Source organism: Taudactylus pleione, unplaced genomic scaffold (genome assembly GCF_031769625.1).
Source record: "Taudactylus pleione unplaced genomic scaffold, aTauple2 ptg000201l, whole genome shotgun sequence".
In the NCBI taxonomy this organism is placed as follows: Eukaryota; Metazoa; Chordata; class Amphibia; order Anura; family Myobatrachidae; genus Taudactylus; species Taudactylus pleione.
The window spans coordinates 2141967-2162018 of record NW_028284603.1 but is presented as its reverse complement, the minus strand read 5'-3'; the positions used below and the strand labels follow the sequence as shown (position 1 = coordinate 2162018).

The window sequence follows — 20052 nt, the reverse complement described above, 5'->3', positions numbered from 1 at the left end:
GCTAATGTCACAGCTGACAAGATTTGTACAGAGATGCTAATCGGCTGAATCTCAGATCCGCCGCTTGCGCACATAGACACACCATTGGGCGCACTATCGATTCTCCGAGCAAACCTATCGTTGCCCAGAACGTGCGCCAGAACTAAGATGCCAGTAGCACTGCATACAAGGATTTACCACGCCCCCGACAAGGTCGTAATATGCCTGTGTTTGACTCACCACCCCTCGTTACTTCCCACAAACGCTCACTACATGGCAAGCATTCTGTGTCCAAATCCACATTACGACGGCCATCTTAAATCCATAGCAGCACCTGCGCAGTGCGTCTCAGATGTAAGCGCAGTAGATAAACCATCGCCCATCGGCATTGTGTCCACCGCTGATTCAGGCTCAGAGGTTCCGGTGTGAGGAGCAACGAACACAGTAGTCAGGCTAAGCAGTCTACTGCCCACCGTACGTCTACATCAGTGCTCTAGACCAGTGAGGAGAGCTGAAGGTACTGACATAGGCCCTCATTCAGAGCCGTTCGCTATTTGCGGTCGTTCGTTCAAAAACAAGGGGTGGCTATTCAAATGATCCGTTCGCAAATTGCAGTCTGTTCACACCTCTAAGTCTGAACGAGCGAGCAAAACATATGTTCGTTTATTTGATAAAAACGCCCCCTGGCCGCTCGCACCATACGTCATGTCCGCTATTTATTAGATTAATCGAGTACATCGTACAGCGTATGAACTGCTCGCTATTCTTGTGGTTGGTTTTTTCAACCGCTATTTTGCGAGCAGTTCTGAGTTAAAAAAAACCAAGTGACGTGGTCAATGACGCTGCTGTATTAATTATGCACTCCCTTAAAACGCCCGTTTTGACCTTTAAGCACGCCTGCGTTCGAATTCCACTCCCCCGTTTTCAAGCACCTTCCCCTGTTACCACCCACATACGCCTCATTCCGTCACTCAAAATAGCAGGCACTCGCTATATAGCGTACAAACGATTTTCGGCCGCACTGACTGGTTCGCGCATGCGTACTAAAAACCGTACGCATGCGCAGATGTGCAAACATCGCTCGGAACGAGCGTACTGCCGCTAGCGAGCGGCTCTGAATGAGGGCCTTAGTGCTGGGGGAGCGATCGGTGGAAAAACAAGTGATGCCCAGCTTTGAATACTTAGGGACTAATTTAGAGATGCATGTAAATCTGATGTTTACGTACATCTCCCATGTTTTTAGATCTGCTCATGGGCAGAAGCCGCAGAGATCTGATACTGCGATGTCACTCGCAGTGCCCCAAACATTGACATGCTGCTGCATTTGGGGGCGGCGTCAGGCAGCGTAACAGAAAATGGGGGCACGACGGTCCCATTTTCTGGGTGTGCTGAACCCAGTGGCTGTGTCCGTGAATTTCCCGCCCATCCTGAGTAACCTGTTTTTCACACAGATGACCCGATGCTGTGTCCCCGGGTGCAGCAGCGGATCAGAGAAGCCAACAGGATGCATCTATTCACACAAGACGCTTCCTGTGGCATTAGCATATTAACTCAAAGACACAGCTAAAGTACTATGTGATCCGCATCCATCTCTGAATCAGGCCCCTAATGCGCTGACTAGAGTATCTGTGACGCTAGGAAAAAGAATTACAGATGTGTCCACAGACATCTATCCTCCGTGCGCTGCACATAATGCGGGAGCTCCGTGTGACTCGGTAGCACCGAGTGTCTTTTCGTGCGACTTTTTACCTTCAAATAAGTCTTATTCGCACAGCGATGCAAATAGTTAGCACTGTAACGTAGCGCTTCGCATGCAGATACACCCCCGCAGTCACTCACAGAACATAGGCATGCCGCATATCATTTTAATCAGCAGAAGCTACTTGAGCTAACTATTCACATCGCTGAGCAGATAAGACGCATTTGAAGGTAAAACTCGGCATGAACAGACGCTCGGCGCTACCGAGTCACGTCACGGGATGGCGTGACTAGAAGGGCTGTTTAGCGTGCAAGGAGGCTAGATGTAAGAAGACACATCTGTATTATCTCTTCGTGTTAATTTTTTTTTTAAACTTGACCTTGGTCACAAGTTTTCAATAAACTTTGTTGGTCACACTGTCTAAGAACAGAAAAAAAAAAGCAAAGTTATCAAATATATTCTAAATTAAAAATAGGAGAATTGTACTAGATTGCAGGACAGTGAGGAATTAGTTAGAGTGCAAAAATAAATGCATGATATAGACAAAATGTGATTTAGAACACACAATGTGTCTTTAGTACTAAAACCCATTACTTACCATCTGTAGACCCCTCCTGCGTATCAGTTTTTTTGGCTTTACATTTCTTTGTAGGAGGTGACAGTGCATTTTGATCAGGCCCCTCTGTGTACACAAATATGCATAATAATATATTAAATGTTTGCATTAAACTCATTGTTCTATTGTTCACTTAACAGAATCCATGTTGATTTGATTAAAAGTTAAGAATGTACAGTGTTTATAGGCAGAAGGCAAAGAATCTTACACACAAAAAGTGAACAAGGACAGCATTCATTTAAAGTATGCCCGTCACACATGCAGTATACATTGAAGGAAGCCATTTTGCAAGCTGAACCGATATTCATTGTAAGACAATCTATGAATTTACGAAAAGCAATGCCTACTAATTTATTTAAGTGGCGCTCCAAAAGTAACTAGTGACATTACTGAGGCACAAATAGGACATTACTGGGCCCTATACACATTTTCAGAACATACTGTATCTCACATTTTTAAGGTAAAAACCAGCTTTAAACATTGTATTGTGTGAGGTTTGCTGTATTTTTAAAAATTGGACAGACAAAAGCTGAGCTATTAGGACTTATGGTGTATACACACCGTCACATTTTCCTTCAGCTCTGTACAATAACGATTTAAAAAATCGTTCAATCGTTCATATCTGAAGGAAAACCCAACCTATCTGACATGTTTGTCAGATGAACGATGCGCGTTCCCGCTTGTCAGATAACAATATCGGACATCTGATGTGTTTGTAGTCAGATTTGGATGATTCCAATCATTTTAATGCAGTCAGAAATCATTCAAATCTTTGGTAAAATTGTTCAATCGTTCATCTGACACATCTGACCGTGTGTATGCTCCATTAGAATAAATTTATAGATTGGACTGTGTTTATGGTTAGCGGTTATGCTGGGAAAGAAAGTTTGTACTTAGGTGTAAGGTTAACAGTAAAGATGTGCACAAACCCCCGTGTTTTGGTTCTAAAAAACGCCCTCAAATGTTTTGGTTCGGTTTTGGATTTCTTTACAAATATATAAAAACCGCTAATAGCATGTAACTTGGACCTGTTTTTGCTAATGTAACTGGGACCTGTTTTTGTTCCTAAAGTGTTATTAACATCGATAACATAAATTTCCAGTAATTTCCAGTAATTTTGACCATCTCACAGCTCCTTGAATTCAAGAGGGAGTGTTTTGGTCTTGGTTTTGAATCTGGATTTATCTTCGTGTTTTGGTTTCGGTTTTGCAAAACCACCCTCAAGTGTTTTGGTTATGGATCTGGACTTTTAAAAAAAATAGATACTGCATATTGTGGTGAGAGGGGTTGTCTGGTTGTCTCTCACCTGAATTGCCCACATGCTGGTGAGATCAGCTCCCTCCAAGTGAGAGGAAAACAAGACTGGCACATTCTGCACCTACAATAGACGTTTGGAACTCCAGGTTTTCTGGGCTGCACAGCTCAAACTGGAAATATAGAATTCTGGGTTTTCCAGGTCACCCAGAGCCAGCAGCAAGTCTGCAGCACAGGAAGGGTTTAAAACTCTGACACACCTGTTGCTCATTGCTCCTGGTGCAGGACAAGCTGGTCAGGTGATAGGCCGGGCGTGGTGGTTAGCATTAGGGTGTCAGGACCTGGAAGGTTTATTTGCTTATTTTCTGTTATGTGCTTGTGTGTATCCAGGCCTATGCTCACGTATGCTTCACCGAGTACCTGCCTGTCTGGAGTCCTCATTTCGATACCCCGTGTTACATTTTATATACTGCATATAAAAAGTTTTTAAAAACAGCTGATATCATGTCATTTTTGCAATCCAAAACCCGAAATTCAAATTTAAAATCCAAATTACGAACCACTGGAAGATCAGAACAGCGACTCAGATTTATCCGGATCTACCCAGGAGATTAGATCCGCGACTCGGATCTGTCCAGATTTACGAAATTCGGGTGGATTCAGATTTCTGGAGAACCGAACCGCACATCTCTAATTAAAATTTATGAAAATAACTTTAAAGAGAAGAGTCCCTATTTTAAAACGAAGGGATACGTGCAGGATACCAAGGAACTTGTAATTCATTTATTTTATGTCCCCTTGTCTAGGTTCCATTACTAGGCTTAATGCAGATAATATTTTGTGCCTGTCATAAAATGGGAATGTCTGTCCTTTTAGTGCCTACAAAATTAATATTAGCAATTACAGTATTTATTAAGTGCTATATCAACATCACAATGTCTTGATATAAATTATAGACCAGGTACATGCACATGCATGAGTGAGCAAGCTAAAACCTAAACAAAATAAACAACATATACTTACTGGTATCCTCACTAATCGTCTTATTGTCTTCATTTTTATCATCCTTATCGTCCTTCTCATCTTCGTCACCGCCATCTTTGTTTTCATCATGAAAAAGAAGCAAAGTGATAAATCCATGACCAGAAAACAGACATTTGCAGATGGTAACATTTTAAGTTAATATCCAGCAACACATTAATGGGCTTGAACATCCTTGACACTTAAAATTAATTCAGTTCAATTCACCCACACTACCCGTTACCGGGCCAGAGGACATGATCATTAAACAGCTGTATTTGTTTTCAAACACTTACAATAACTTTTAACATATGTCTCATACAGATGAATCTAAACATTGTCTTCAACATATAGCAAAAGAAAATTGCAGCAGAGGCGAAACTTCCAGGGACATATACTGTATTTAGCAGTTTAGACCATCCCTGCAAGTTCTAAGTAGCTGCCAATTAAACTGAATTCACACCAAACCATTAATTATTTTGACAATTATACCTAGCGTGTTGGATGAATAAAATAGCGAGACTGGCGTATTTAAATTAGGGGTGAGCGGGTTCGTATTTCTGAAATCCGAACCCCCCAGAGCCCCCCCGATCCGAGGCCGATCCGAGTCAGGCTCGACTTTTCCCGCCTGACTCGGATCTGAAATCGAGGCAAAACGTCATCATCCAGCCTTCCGAGTCTCGCGGGTTTTGGAACCTATATAAGGTACCCGCGTCGGCGCCATTTTCTCACTCGGCTGTGGACAATGAAGAGGGAGGGTGGGAGTTAGGGCTGGCTGGGCTGTGTAGTGTAGTGTAGTGCAGAGTAGTGTTGTGCTGTGCTGTGCTGCGCTGCTGTTGTCCACTACTTCAAAGTCCATAGGGGCTGGCTGTGTTGTGCTGTGCTGCTGTTGTTAATAGGGGCTGTGTCCACTACTTCAAAGTCCATAGGGGCTGGCTGGACTGTGTTGTGCAGTCAGTTCTCCATAGGGGCTGTGTCCACTCCAAAGTCCTGTGCAGTGTCCCAGTCCTAAAGGGGTGCTGTAGTGTTGTCCAGGGGGTGCTCTGTCCATCAGGGGTGCTCCCCCCAAGAGCTAAAAAAATTATATTTTTTGTGTGTTTGTGAATTGTGTGCGCAGTAGCCGCACGTGCATCAACAAAGTAGTGCCAAGCGTGCGCCTGTGTCATAAGTAAAGGGCCGGCTGGCTTGACCGTTAAAGGGTGCAGTAACCCCCAAAGTACACTCCAGTCCAAACCAAAAAAAAAATTATTTTCTGTGTTTGTGAATTGTGTGCGCAGTAGCCGCACGTGCATCAACAAAGTAGTGCCAAGCGTGCGTCTGTGTCATAAGTAAAGGGCCGGCTGGCTTGAACGTTAAAGGGTGCTGTAACCCCCAAAGTACACTCCAGTCAAAACCAAAAAAAAAATTATTTTCTGTGTTTGTGAATTGTGTGCGCAGTAGCCGCACGTGCATCAACAAAGTAGTGCCAAGCGTGCGCCTGTGTCATAAGTAAAGGGCCGGCTGGCTTGACCGTTAAAGGGTGCTGTAACCCCCAAAGTACACTCCAGTCCAAACCAAAAAAATAATTATTTTCTGTGTTTGTGAATTGTGTGCACAGTAGCCGCACGTGCATCAACAAAGTAGTGCCAAGCGTGCGCCTGTGTCATAAGTAAAGGGCCGGCTGGCTTGACCGTTAAAGGGTGCTGTAACCCCCAAAGTACACTCCAGTCCAAACCATAAAAAAATTATTTTCTGTGTTTGTGAATTGTGTGCGCAGTAGCCGCACGTGCATCAACAAAGTAGTGCCAAGCGTGCGCCTGTGTCATAAGTAAAGGGCCGGCTGGCTTGACCGTTAAAGGGTGCTGTAACCCCCAAAGTACACTCCAGTCCAAACCAAAAAAATAATTATTTTCTGTGTTTGTGAATTGTGTGCACAGTAGCCGCACGTGCATCAACAAAGTAGTGCCAAGCGTGCGCCTGTGTCATAAGTAAAGGGCCGGCTGGCTTGACCGTTAAAGGGTGCTGTAACCCCCAAAGTACACTCCAGTCCAAACCAAAAAAATAATTATTTTCTGTGTTTGTGAATTGTGTGCGCAGTAGCCGCACGTGCATCAACAAAGTAGTGTCAAGCGTGCGCCTGTGTCATAAGTAAAGGGCCGGCTGGCTTGACCGTTAAAGGGTGCTGTAACCCCCAAAGTACACTCCAAACCAAAAAAAATTATATTTTCTGTGTTTGTGAATTGTGTGCGCAGTAGCCGCACGTGCATCAACAAAGTAGTGCCAAGCGTGCGCCTGTGTCATAAGTAAAGGGCCGGCTGGCTTGACCGTTAAAGGGTGCTGTAACCCCCAAAGTACACTCCAGTCCAAACCCCCCAAAAAAATATTTTCTGTGTTTGTGAATTGTGTGCGCAGTAGCTGCACGTGCATCAACAAAGTAGTGCCAAGCGTGCGCCTGTGTCATAAGTAAAGGGCCGGCTGGCTTGACCGTTAAAGGGTGCTGTAACCCCCAAAGTACACTCCAGTCCAAACCATAAAAAAATTATTTTCTGTGTTTGTGAATTGTGTGCGCAGTAGCCGCACGTGCATCAACAAAGTAGTGCCAAGCGTGCGCCTGTGTCATAAGTAAAGGGCCGGCTGGCTTGACCGTTAAAGGGTGCTGTAACCCCCAAAGTACACTCCAGTCCAAACCAAAAAAAAAAATATTTTCTGTGTTTGTGAATTGTGTGCGCAGTAGCCGCACGTGCATCAACAAAGTAGTGCCAAGCGTGCGCCTGTGTCATAAGTAAAGGGCCGGCTGGCTTGACCGTTAAAGGGTGCTGTAACCCCCAAAGTACACTCCAGTCCAAACCCCCCAAAAAAATATTTTCTGTGTTTGTGAATTGTGTGCGCAGTAGCTGCACGTGCATCAACAAAGTAGTGCCAAGCGTGCGCCTGTGTCATAAGTAAAGGGCCGGCTGGCTTGACCGTTAAAGGGTGCTGTAACCCCCAAAGTACACTCCAGTCCAAACCATAAAAAAATTATTTTCTGTGTTTGTGAATTGTGTGCGCAGTAGCCGCACGTGCATCAACAAAGTAGTGCCAAGCGTGCGCCTGTGTCATAAGTAAAGGGCCGGCTGGCTTGACCGTTAAAGGGTGCTGTAACCCCCAAAGTACACTCCAGTCCAAACCAAAAAAATAATTATTTTCTGTGTTTGTGAATTGTGTGCGCAGTAGCCGCACGTGCATCAACAAAGTAGTGTCAAGCGTGCGCCTGTGTCATAAGTAAAGGGCCGGCTGGCTTGACCGTTAAAGGGTGCTGTAACCCCCAAAGTACACTCCAAACCAAAAAAAATTATATTTTCTGTGTTTGTGAATTGTGTGCGCAGTAGCCGCACGTGCATCAACAAAGTAGTGCCAAGCGTGCGCCTGTGTCATAAGTAAAGGGCCGGCTGGCTTGACCGTTAAAGGGTGCTGTAACCCCCAAAGTACACTCCAGTCCAAACCAAAAAAAAAATATTTTCTGTGTTTGTGAATTGTGTGCGCAGTAGCCGCACGTGCATCAACAAAGTAGTGCCAAGCGTGCGCCTGTGTCATAAGTAAAGGGCCGGCTGGCTTGACCGTTAAAGGGTGCTGTAACCCCCAAAGTACACTCCAAACCAAAAAAATATATATTTTCTGTGTTTGTGAATTGTGTGCGCAGTAGCCGCACGTGCATCAACAAAGTAGTGCCAAGCGTGTGCCTGTGTCATAAGTAAAGGGCCGGCTGGCTTGACCGTTAAAGGGTGCTGTAACCCCCAAAGTACACTCCAGTCCAAACCAAAAAAATAATTATTTTCTGTGTTTGTGAATTGTGTGCGCAGTAGCCGCACGTGCATCAACAAAGTAGTGTCAAGCGTGCGCCTGTGTCATAAGTAAAGGGCCGGCTGGCTTGACCGTTAAAGGGTGCTGTAACCCCCAAAGTACACTCCAAACCAAAAAAAATTATATTTTCTGTGTTTGTGAATTGTGTGCGCAGTAGCCGCACGTGCATCAACAAAGTAGTGCCAAGCGTGCGCCTGTGTCATAAGTAAAGGGCCGGCTGGCTTGACCGTTAAAGGGTGCTGTAACCCCCAAAGTACACTCCAGTCCAAACCAAAAAAAAAATATTTTCTGTGTTTGTGAATTGTGTGCGCAGTAGCCGCACGTGCATCAACAAAGTAGTGCCAAGCGTGCGCCTGTGTCATAAGTAAAGGGCCGGCTGGCTTGACCGTTAAAGGGTGCTGTAACCCCCAAAGTACACTCCAAACCAAAAAAATATATATTTTCTGTGTTTGTGAATTGTGTGCGCAGTAGCCGCACGTGCATCAACAAAGTAGTGCCAAGCGTGCGCCTGTGTCATAAGTAAAGGGCCGGCTGGCTTGACCGTTAAAGGGTGCTGTAACCCCCAAAGTACACTCCAAACCAAATAACAAAATATTTTTTCTGTGTTTGTGAATTGTGTGCGCAGTAGCCGCACGTGCATCAACAAAGTAGTGCCAAGCGTGCGCCTGTGTCATAAGTAAAGGGCCGGCTGGCTTGACCGTTAAAGGGTGCTGTAACCCCCAAAGTACACTCCAGTCCAAACCAAAAAAAAAAATATTTTCTGTGTTTGTGACTTGTGTGCACTGTAGCTGCACGTGCATCAACAAAGGAGCAGCGCCAAGCGTGCGCCTATGTCCCATAAGTAAAGAGCCGGCTGGCTCATTTCTTAAAGGGTGGTGTAACCCACAAAGTGCACTACTCTCCAGCAAAAATAAAAAAATATTTTCTGTGTTTGTGTGCGCTTTAGCCGCACGTATATATCAATATAACATAAATGGAGGACCAAATTTTCTCCGATAAAAATAAAATAGGGAAAGGTCAAGAACCACTTCCTCCTAGTGCTGTTGCTGCTGCTGGGAGCTGTTCATCATCTCAGAGAGGAAGTAGGAACATCACTACTTTTACTAAACAATTGACCCTCCAACAGTCCCTAGCGATGAGGATGAAGTACGACAGCAGTCATCCTGAAGCAAAATGTATAACTGAGGCCTTGACTGCTATGTTGGTGTTAGACGTGCGTCCGGTATCTGCCATTAGTGCAGTGGGATTTAGACAATTGATGGAGGTAGTGTGTCCCTGGTTCCAAATCCCGTCTAGATTCCACCTGCATCCTCAAAGCAGCAGCGACAAGCATGCGTCTGTCTGTTAAAGGGTGGTGACACCCTCAAAGTGTGCTACACAAACAATAAAAATATTGTTCTTTTTTTTCGGTCTTTGTGAAATGTGTGGGCTGTAGCCGCACCTGCATCCTTAAAGCAGCAGCGACAAGCGTGCGTCTGTCTGTTAAAGGGTGGTGACACCCTCAAAGTGTGCTACACAAACAATAAAAATATTCTTCTTTTTTTTCTGTCTTTGTGAAATATGTGGGCTGTAGCCGCACCTGCATCCTTAAAGCAGCAGCGACAAGCGTGCATCTGTCTGTTAAAGGGTGGTGACACCCTCAAAGTGTGCTACACAAACAATAAAAATATTGTTCTTTTTTTTTCTGTCTTTGTGAAATGTGTGGGCTGTAGCCGCACCTGCATCCTTAAAGCAGCAGCGACAAGCGTGCGTCTGTCTGTTAAAGGGTGATGACACCCTCAAAGTGTGCTACACAAACAATAAAAATATTGTTCTTTTTTTTTCTGTCTTTGTGAATTGTGTGGGCTGTAGCCGCACTTGCATCCTCAAAGCAGCAGCGACAAGCGTGCGTCTGTCTGTTAAAGGGTGGTGTAACTCTCAAAGTGCTCCAAAAAATAAAAAACTATTTTTTTAATGTGTTTGTGACTTGTGTGCGATGTAGCCGCACGTGCATCAACATAGTAGCAGCGCCAAGCGTGCGCCTGTGTCATAAGTCAAGGGCTGGTTTGGACATCTGGTCCGGACTGAAGGACGTGCCAACAATTTCTGACAAGTCTACTGTCACTGCATATGATACTGTCCTCAAAGCAGCAGCGACAAGCGTGCGTCTGTCTGTTAAAGGGTGGTGTAACTCTCAAAGTGCTCCAAAAAATAAAAAACTATTTTTTTAATGAGTTTGTGACATGTGTGCGATGTAGCCGCACTTGCATCCTCAAAGCAGCAGCGACAAGCGTGCGTCTGTCTGTTAACGGGTGGTGACACTCTCAAAGTGTGCTACACAAACAATAAAAATATTCTTCTTTTTTCTGTCTTTGTGAATTGTGTGGGCTGTAGCCGCACTTGCATCCTCAAAGCAGCAGCGACAAGCGTGCGTCTGTCTGTTAAAGGGTGGTGACACCCTCAAAGTGTGCTACACAAACAATAAAAATATTCTTCTTTTTTTTTCTGTCTTTGTGAATTGTGTGGGCTGTAGACGCACTTGCATCCTCAAAGCAGCAGCGACAAGCGTGCGTCTGTCTGTTAAAGGATTACATCGGTGACAGCATCCAAGTAGGCATGTCAGACAGTCCGTACCTGTACTGGCAGGAAAAAGAAGCAATTTGGAGGTCCCTGTACAAACTGGCTCTATTTTACCTGAGTTGCCCCCCTCCAGTGTGTACTCCGAAAGAGTGTTTAGTGCAGCCGGGAACCTTGTCAGCGAAAGGCGTAGGAGGTTGCTTCCACAAAATGTGGAGAAGATGATGTTCATAAAATGAATTATCAACTCTTCCAGGGAGACCAGCCTCCAGAACGTACAGAGGGACCTGTGGTTGTGGATTCCAGCGGGGACGAATTAATACTCTGTGAGGATGAGGATGTACACACTGAAGAGGGTGAGGAATCGGTGGATGAGGAGGATGAGGATGACATCTTGCCTCCGTAGAGCCAGTTTTTGCAGGGACAGATTAATTGCCAGCTTGTTTTGTGGGGGCCCAAACGAACCAATCATTTCAGCCACAGTTGTGTGGCAGACCCTGGCGCTGAAATGATTGGTTTGTTAAAGTGTGCATGTCCTGTTTATACAACATAAGGGTGGGTGGGAGGGCCCAAGGACAATTCCATCTTGCACCTCTTTTTTTTCTTTGCATTATGTACAGTTTGGGGCCTAGTTTTTCAAACTGCCATCCTGTCTGCCACTGCAGTGTCACTCCTAGATGGGCCACGTGTTTGTGCCGCCCACTCGTGTCGCTTAGCATAGTCATCCAGCTACCTCGGTGCAACCTTTTGGACATAAAAACACTATTGTGAGGTGTGAGGTGTTCAGAATAGACTGGAAATGAGTGGAAATTAAGGTTATTGAGGTTAATAATAGCATAGGAGCAGAAAAACCTACAAATTCTGTGATTTTAGCTGTTTTTATGCTTTTTTTCAAAAAAATACAGATCCAAAACACAAAACCCAGAACCCAAAACACGGAAGGGTGGTTTTGGCAAAACCAATCCAGATCCAAAACACGAAGAAAGATCCAGATCCAAAACCAAAACACAAAACACGAAAAGTGGCCAGTGCACACCCCTAATTTAAATAAGGCGCAGGTTGCACCTAGAACGATAATACCGCAGTGGGCTCCCTTACCTCTACTCTTTGTTGACAACACCATCTTTCATCTATACTAATATTATAAGACCGTTGTGTGTCTGTTTGTTCCAAGTTGGCGCAAAAACTACTGAACCAATTTTCATGAAAACTGCATCTTTGTAGTGAAAACTCCTAGAAATAACCTGCACTTAGTTTCATCTCGATCCATCAAGTTAAATATGAGCAATAACAAAAACTAAATGTATTGATATCATCAATGCAAATGATAGGTGTGGCACCAAGCGCGCTGCCGGTAAAGGGAGGGGGGAGAGATGCTTTGGGCCCGCGGTCACTTGAATAGGATAGGCTACATAGCAGTCTGTACACAGGGCACACAGTGACATTGGTGTGAGTGGTAGGTGAATAGGGCCCATAGCTAGGGTAGTGCGGCCGGTGCCATCGCACAGGGAACCACAGGACAGGGGGCGCTGTTTGGGCCTGTTAAATTTCTGTTTATTATCATTCTTGCTTGTAGCTTCCTCTTATTTCATCCCCAGCATCTCCTGGCTTCCCCTATCTCTTCCCTGGCCCTTCCCCATGAATCCATGGCCCTTTTTTGGGTGCATTATGTCCCTTTGAAAAATGAGGGGGGCGCCAATGCTCTTTCTGGCACAGGGCACCAAAAAGTCTAGTTACAGCTCTGGGCTACATAGCAGTATGTGCACAGGGTACACAGTGACATTGGTGTGAGTGGTGAGTGAATAGGATAGGCTACATAGCAGTCTGTGCACAGGGCACACAGTGACATTGGTGTGAGTGGTGGGTGAATAGGATAGGCTACATAGCAGTTTGTGCACAGGGTACACAGTGACATTGGTGTGAGTGGTGAGTGAATAGGATAGGCTACATAGCAGTCTGTGCACAGGGCACACAGTGACATTGGTGTGAGTGGTGGGTGAATAGGATAAGCTACATAGCAGTCTGTGCACAGGGCACACAGTGACATTGGTGTGAGTGGTGGGTGAATAGGATAGGCTACATAGCAGTTTGTGCACAGGGTACACAGTGACATTGGTGTGAGTGGTGAGTGAATAGGATAGGCTACATAGCAGTCTGTGCACAGGGCACACAGTGACATTGGTGTGAGTGGTGGGTGAATAGGATAGGTTACATAGCAGTCTGTGCACAGGGCACACAGTGACATTGGTGTGAGTGGTGGGTGAATAGGATAGGCTACATAGCAATCTGTGCACAGGGCACACAGTGACATTGGTGTGAGTGATGCGTGAATAGGATAGGCTACATAGCAGTCTGAGCACAGGGTACACAGTGACATTGGTGTGAGTGGTGGATGAATAGGATAGGCTACATAGCAGTCTGAGCACAGGGTACACAGTGACATTGGTGTGAGTGGTGGGTGAATAGGATAGGCTAGATAGCAGTCTGAGCACAGGGTACACAGTGACATTGGTGTGAGTGGTGGGTGAATAGGATAGGCTACATAGCAGTCTGTGCACAGGGCACACAGTGACATTGGTGTGAGTGGTGGGTGAATAGGATAAGCTACATAGCAGTCTGTGCACAGGGCACACAGTGACATTGGTGTGAGTGGTGGGTGAATAGGATAGGCTACATAGCAGTTTGTGCACAGGGTACACAGTGACATTGGTGTGAGTGGTGAGTGAATAGGATAGGCTACATAGCAGTCTGTGCACAGGGCACACAGTGACATTGGTGTGAGTGGTGGGTGAATAGGATAGGTTACATAGCAGTCTGTGCACAGGGCACACAGTGACATTGGTGTGAGTGGTGGGTGAATAGGATAGGCTACATAGCAATCTGTGCACAGGGCACACAGTGACATTGGTGTGAGTGATGCGTGAATAGGATAGGCTACATAGCAGTCTGAGCACAGGATACACAGTGACATTGGTGTGAGTGGTGGATGAATAGGATAGGCTACATAGCAGTCTGAGCACAGGGTACACAGTGACATTGGTGTGAGTGGTGGGTGAATAGGATAGGCTAGATAGCAGTCTGAGCACAGGGTACACAGTGACATTGGTGTGAGTGGTGGGTGAATAGGATAGGCTACATAGCAGTATGTGCACAGGGCACACAGTGACATTGGTGTGAGTGGTGGGTGAATAGAACAGGCTACATAGCAATCTGTGCACAGGGCACACAGTGACATAGGTGTGAGTGGTGGGTGAATAGGATAGGCTACATAGCAGTCTGTGCACAGGGCACACAGTGACATTGGTGTGAGTGGTGGGTGAATAGGATAGGCTACATAGCAGTCTGTGCACAGGGCACACAGTGACATTGGTGTGAGTGGTGGGTGAAGGCACTGCTGCCACCAGTCTGTATAACGCTGCTGGTCATGTGGGCCACTCCCTCGACAGGGCCCCTATGCAAAGCAATACAACTACAACACCTCAAATAAAAACAATTTTTGCAGAAGCGATTTCATTGTGGGCAACAGCTAGTGTGATACATATTCGGAAAGATGACGTCGGTACAGGTAATAGTAAACACTCTGGCACTGTGCAGATGTCATCTTCTAGAAATATCAAATGAAAGGAAGGGGGGGTTTTGGGGGCTGTATGGAGAAGATGAGGTGCTGTTCATGGGCCCCCTATGTGTTAATATGTCTTTGAATAGTGATGTGCATCAGTAGGTCAGGAGCTTTACATCACTACTCTGTGCCCTTGGAGAACACTTCTCTTTCCAATTACAAAATCCCAGTCTGTGACTCTCTGCTCAGGTCCATTCATCCCCTCACATCATGATTCATGACACTGTCCATATCACATGCATCCCTAACCGTGTTTATATAAACAATGAAGTGGACCAGTCACTATCTCCCACCAGAGTAGAACACTTTTATACTGAAGTATTTTGCACTTATTACCATGAATGTGGAGCTTGCAGAAAATTGGCATTTACTAAAACCGTTGCTTGTTTATCAAGCAAGAGGTAATAGAATATAAATTTTTTTGCTAAAAACATTGATCGCAGATGTGACCACACCCTCTATAACATGGACACACCCCAAATGTGCCAAGGCCACATCCTGAGTGTGCCAGTCCCACACCCCATTTTCCGATTCTGAATTCTCAAATGTTAGGAATTGTACACAGTTATGTACATACAGTAGCCTCATAGAACGTGATCAGAATACAATGTCAGTTGCATAGGGCACAGGTTCTCAAACTCGGTCCTCAGGGCGCCAAACAGTGCATGTTTTCCAGGTCTCCTCACAGAATCACAAGTGAAATAATTAGCTCCACTTGTTTATCTTTTAAGATGTGTGAGTGAGTATAGCAGGCAAAAGCTGTTTAAGCTGAAGAATAAATAAGAAGACTGTTTTTTGCTGATTGGTAGTTATGACAGCCTTGTTGCCGGGTAGTTTAGTTGGTTTCAGTTGGCCAGGGGTTAGTTTGGGCCAATAGGAATTTGGAGGTGTGGCTGGTGTGTTTAGTATTTAAAGGATGTTTTTGCATAGGGTCAGCCTCTTTTGCAGGATCTCTGAAACCCACCATCCTGCCCTTATCTGTTTGTTTGTTGTGCATTAACTTTTCTTTCCAAAAATTAGGGGAGGGGCAGCCAGACGAGAGTATGCTGCAGCTCAGTGGCTTTATGTGGCGCAAGAAAGCGTTGTGGGGGCACTTCGCCTCGATGTGCGTGGCGAATTTGTCCGTCTCTGTGTGAGGGGACCCAGGCACTTTTGTATGTAAGCATTTCGGATTGGCCCACGGGGGAAGCGAGACCATCACATCGTAAGTGCGTCTTGAGGGGGGACGTTTTAGTCATCTCCTGAGTTGTTTGATATATGAAAGCTAGAACTGAGCTTGCAGCGTCTCTTTGCCACCCTGGTTAGGTTAATTAATTAATTATTAATAAAAAGCTGTGACCTTTTAGCCAAGCTGTTTGGTGTCTGTCTCGTTATTTATTAGTTTAAGTTAAGTTAAGTTACGAAGGTTGTTCAGGGTTAAGAAGCAATAAACCAATGGATCTCTTAATGAATACACCTGTGACCCTGCTGAGTGACCGAGTTTGAGAACCTCTGATATACAGTAGGGAATAATAAGGAAGAGTATATTTTTTGTGCTGCAGTCTCGGAGCTAATGGACACGTGGCCAATGTGTTATAATAACTACCAATATAACACTGGCGTTAGGTTGTGTGTAACCCTAGAGTGAATTACTTTATTGTTGCAGTATAAATATCCCCCCTTTGTCCTTGATATAGAAAAGCCACGAGGCCTTAACACCAAAACTGTTTGAAACAAAGTAGGAAACTTTTTATTAATGGCATTGGCTTTTTGTTATTAGAGATTGAATTTCTCATTACTAATACATTTTAGCTTCCTTACTCAACCACTACCACGTATAGACAAAAGAGATCTGACATAATTATTTTGTGATTTCAGGTGAAACTTTCAATTGCTGTTAATGGGAATACTTACTGGAGTGTATAGTATGCAATATATAAGCGGAATAATATTGGTTTTGATACCTGATATACTCTCACATTGTGAAGCTGCAAATGAATAAATTAATGCAACACTCATTTATTACATAATGTGACATAAGTGCTTATAAAATACGCCACGCAGGAAAACATGTTGAATTAAATATAACACTCGAAGCAATGTCCTTGCATACAAATAATGCTAAAGGTAATTCAATAGACTGTTGAGTGCTCTGGGTACATTTAATAACTATCAGGTTCTCTGAGCAAGAATTTCTTTAGGTGACAGAAGACAAATGTAACCTATTTACCCTGTGCTCTGAAGAAAGACGCCTTCATTTAAATCTTCTGCCTGCCATTTAACTATGCATTTCAAAGTAAACTGCAGTTTAATTTACTGGAGAGGTGTAAAGTTTAAAAAAATAAATGGATTATTTTCTAGGTATGAAAATCCTGTCATTATATTATATAATCATGTACTAGTATAAGCTCTTCACTGGAGCATCTGAATGTGCAAGGACGCAGTTATCAGTCGCACCATCGAAACTTGCACCAGACCTATGCTAGGGGGTATTTTTTAGTTACGTCCAGGTTATTAGAAGTGGAGATGTTGCCCATAGCAACCAATCAGATTCAACTTATCATTTACCTAGCACCTTCTAGAACAGTGGTGTCAAACTCAGGCCCTCCAGCTGCTGTGGGACTACATATCCCAGCATGCCTTGCCACAGTTTTAGCATGCCCTAATAGCAAACCTCAGGCAGTGGATTCTGGGATGTGTAGTTCCACTGCAGTTGAAGGGCCCGAGTTTGACACCACTGTTCTAGAAGATAATAGCTAGAATCTGATTGGTTGCTATGGGCAACAACTCCTCTTCTAAAAAAACACACTTTAGTAAATTCACCCCTAGGTGCAGAATTTCTGTCAGAGTATGGCCTCCAATGAGATTATTGTAAGTGTTCGAGTTCGTAACCAGTTATGTGGCAGGCCAGCGACACACCATTAAGACAGACCATCTTCGTGCAGCTAAATACCCTCCTCCCCGTCACCTACCAGGAATGCCCAATACATTTCCAATATATTTCGCTTCTTGCGAGCGCCTCTGAATGAAGGCCACTGTGCTCACTAAAATCTAATTGAGTATAGTGATGAAGTCAAACCTGAAGGGTCCCCCCCATGGAATCTCATATGTTAGCATAAGAGACAGACTTGGGAGGCGGGCTGGGCCGGGGGGCAGGGTGTCATGTTGTACCCGGGCCGCAGACAGACTCTCATTGACTGCTGCGCCCACTGCCGGAGCCGGGGTGGAGCTCACTCATGAGCTCCATCTTCCGGCTCCCTCAGTGGGTAATAGGAGAGACGTCATGACGTCTCTCCCATAATGCAGAGCGGGCCGGCCCGGGAGGACGGACGGAAGGTGCTGATAGCGGCGGCGGGAGCAGGGATTCAGGTAAGTGTTTTTTTTTTTTTTTATTAAGTGTGTGTCTACTGGGGGGGCACTACTGGAGGTGGTCCACTACTGGGGGCACTACAAGGGGGAGACCACTACTTGGGGCACTATAAGGGGGGGACTACTACTAGGGGCACTACAAGGGGGGACTACTACTGGGGGCATTACAAGGGGGGACTACTACTAGGGGCACTACAAGGCGGGACAATTACTAGGGGCACTACATCGGGGGACCACTACTGGGGGCACTGCATTGGGGCACCTCCACTGGGGGCACTACAAGGGGGGACTACTAGTAGGGGCACTACAAGGGGGGACTACTACTAGGGGCACTACAAGGGGGGACTACTACTAGGGGCGCTACAAGGGGAGGAGACTACTACTAGGGGCACTGCATAGGGGGGGGCTACCACTAGGGGCACTGCATCGGGGGACCACTACTGGGGGCTCTATATAAAGGGCAATATTGGGGGTACTGCATAGGGGGGGACTACAACTGGGGGCACTATATAAGGGGCACTGCATACAGGGTACCACTACTGGAAGCACTGCATAGGGGGGGACTACTACTGGGTGCACTACATAAGGAGCTTACTACTGGGGGCACAAGGGGCACTGCACAGGGGGTACCACATAGGGGGGATCACTACTGGGGGCACCACTGGAGGCCTGCATAAGAGTATTAGCAGAGGGCCTGATTCATAGTTGTACGCAATACCAAAAGTTTACGGAGTGGAGTGATTATTGGTAAATCAGGGCCACTGTCTTGTACTTGCCCCGCAGGCTAAAAGTTGCCAGCCTGCCCCTGTCTGTAGGTACAGAGCCGAGATCATGCGCACGTGCAAAAAGGAGCATGGCCAGCATTTAAAAGCGCATACACACAATCACCGTGGAGGTAACTATTAAAGGGAAAGAAAAAGCCAGAACAATATAAAAAATAATGAAAAAAACAGATCCACATAAAATACACTGAAACAAGCCAGATCCACATAATCTACACTGAGAAAGTCACATACAAAAATAATACACTGACAAAGCTACATCTACAAAAAAATACACACACAAAAAAAACCGATTTGCATAATACAAACCAACCCCCCCCAGCCCTCCACATGTGTTACTTCAGCCCCCCATTTGTCACTCCAGCAGCCCCTCATGTGTTACAAAAGCAGCTACTCCATGTGTCACCCCAGCAAACCCTCATGTGTCACAACAGCAGACCCTTCAGCCCCCCCTCCATCCCCGGGCCACTCCAGTCCAGCCTCCTTCCCTCACACTCCCTCGTGGTTGTAGATACCAGCATCTGTGACCTCATCCTCCTCGTGGATGCAGGTTCAGTCACAACTTGAGCTCTGCCTCCTGTTTGTGGCATGACATCACCCATACATGCCTCCGGAGTGGAGCAGACTGCTGCAACAAAGGACGAGTCTCCTCTGAACAGCTGAACAGGAGGCATTCAGTGTCAATCTGGGGAGCCGATAGGGGAGCTGCATCAGAACAATGGAAGAGCCACAGGTTGGCCACCAATAAACACTCATGTGTGAGGGAATAATGGCATGGGTGTAACCAGTGGCATCACTAGGGGTGTGTGGACCACACCAGGTGAGACCATATGAGGGGATGACACCAAAATATCAGTGCTGCTCTGCTATCCACATCACCGCCTTGGATGGGGTCACCAAGGAGCGATGATGGATGACGAGCGTCATCCACACTATGCTGGGAGTCAGGAGAGGCTGGGAGCTACCCAATAGTTCCTGGAACACTGGGCAAGCCCCCAGCTTCATGAAAATGGGGACACAAGTAGCGCACTGGGTGACACCAACCCAAGTGATGCCACTGGGCATAACTACAAACTTAGCAGAACAGAGAGCTGGTGTGGGCCCTAGCAGTGATGGTGGACAGCAATGTAAATGACCCCTGCTTTGTTATACTGAGCATGCACATGGGCCTAACTGTAATCCTTATGCTAGGCATACACTATACAATTATCTGGCAGATATCTGTCCAATCTGGCTGGTTGGAATGAAAACCTGGTAATGTATGGGAGCAAATGACAATAGAAATTTGCTCCCAAACACTAGAAAACGGACCAGATTTTCCTTCCCACCAGACAGATTTGATAAATATCTGACAGATAAT

General features: G+C 45.6%; 1 protein-coding gene across 1 annotated transcript in view; it reads right to left on the bottom strand.

The window, feature by feature from the left end:
• LOC148518155 (uncharacterized) overlaps nt 1–20052 on the bottom strand; it is a 798612-nt gene that overhangs the window by 166182 nt on the left and 612378 nt on the right. The window contains exons 5-6 of the mRNA XM_088477479.1: nt 4572–4646; nt 2277–2360 (exon numbers count right to left, since the gene is read on the bottom strand). Coding sequence (XP_088333605.1) covers nt 2277–2360; nt 4572–4646 — 159 coding nt within the window. The remainder of the gene's footprint in view (nt 1–2276; nt 2361–4571; nt 4647–20052) is intronic.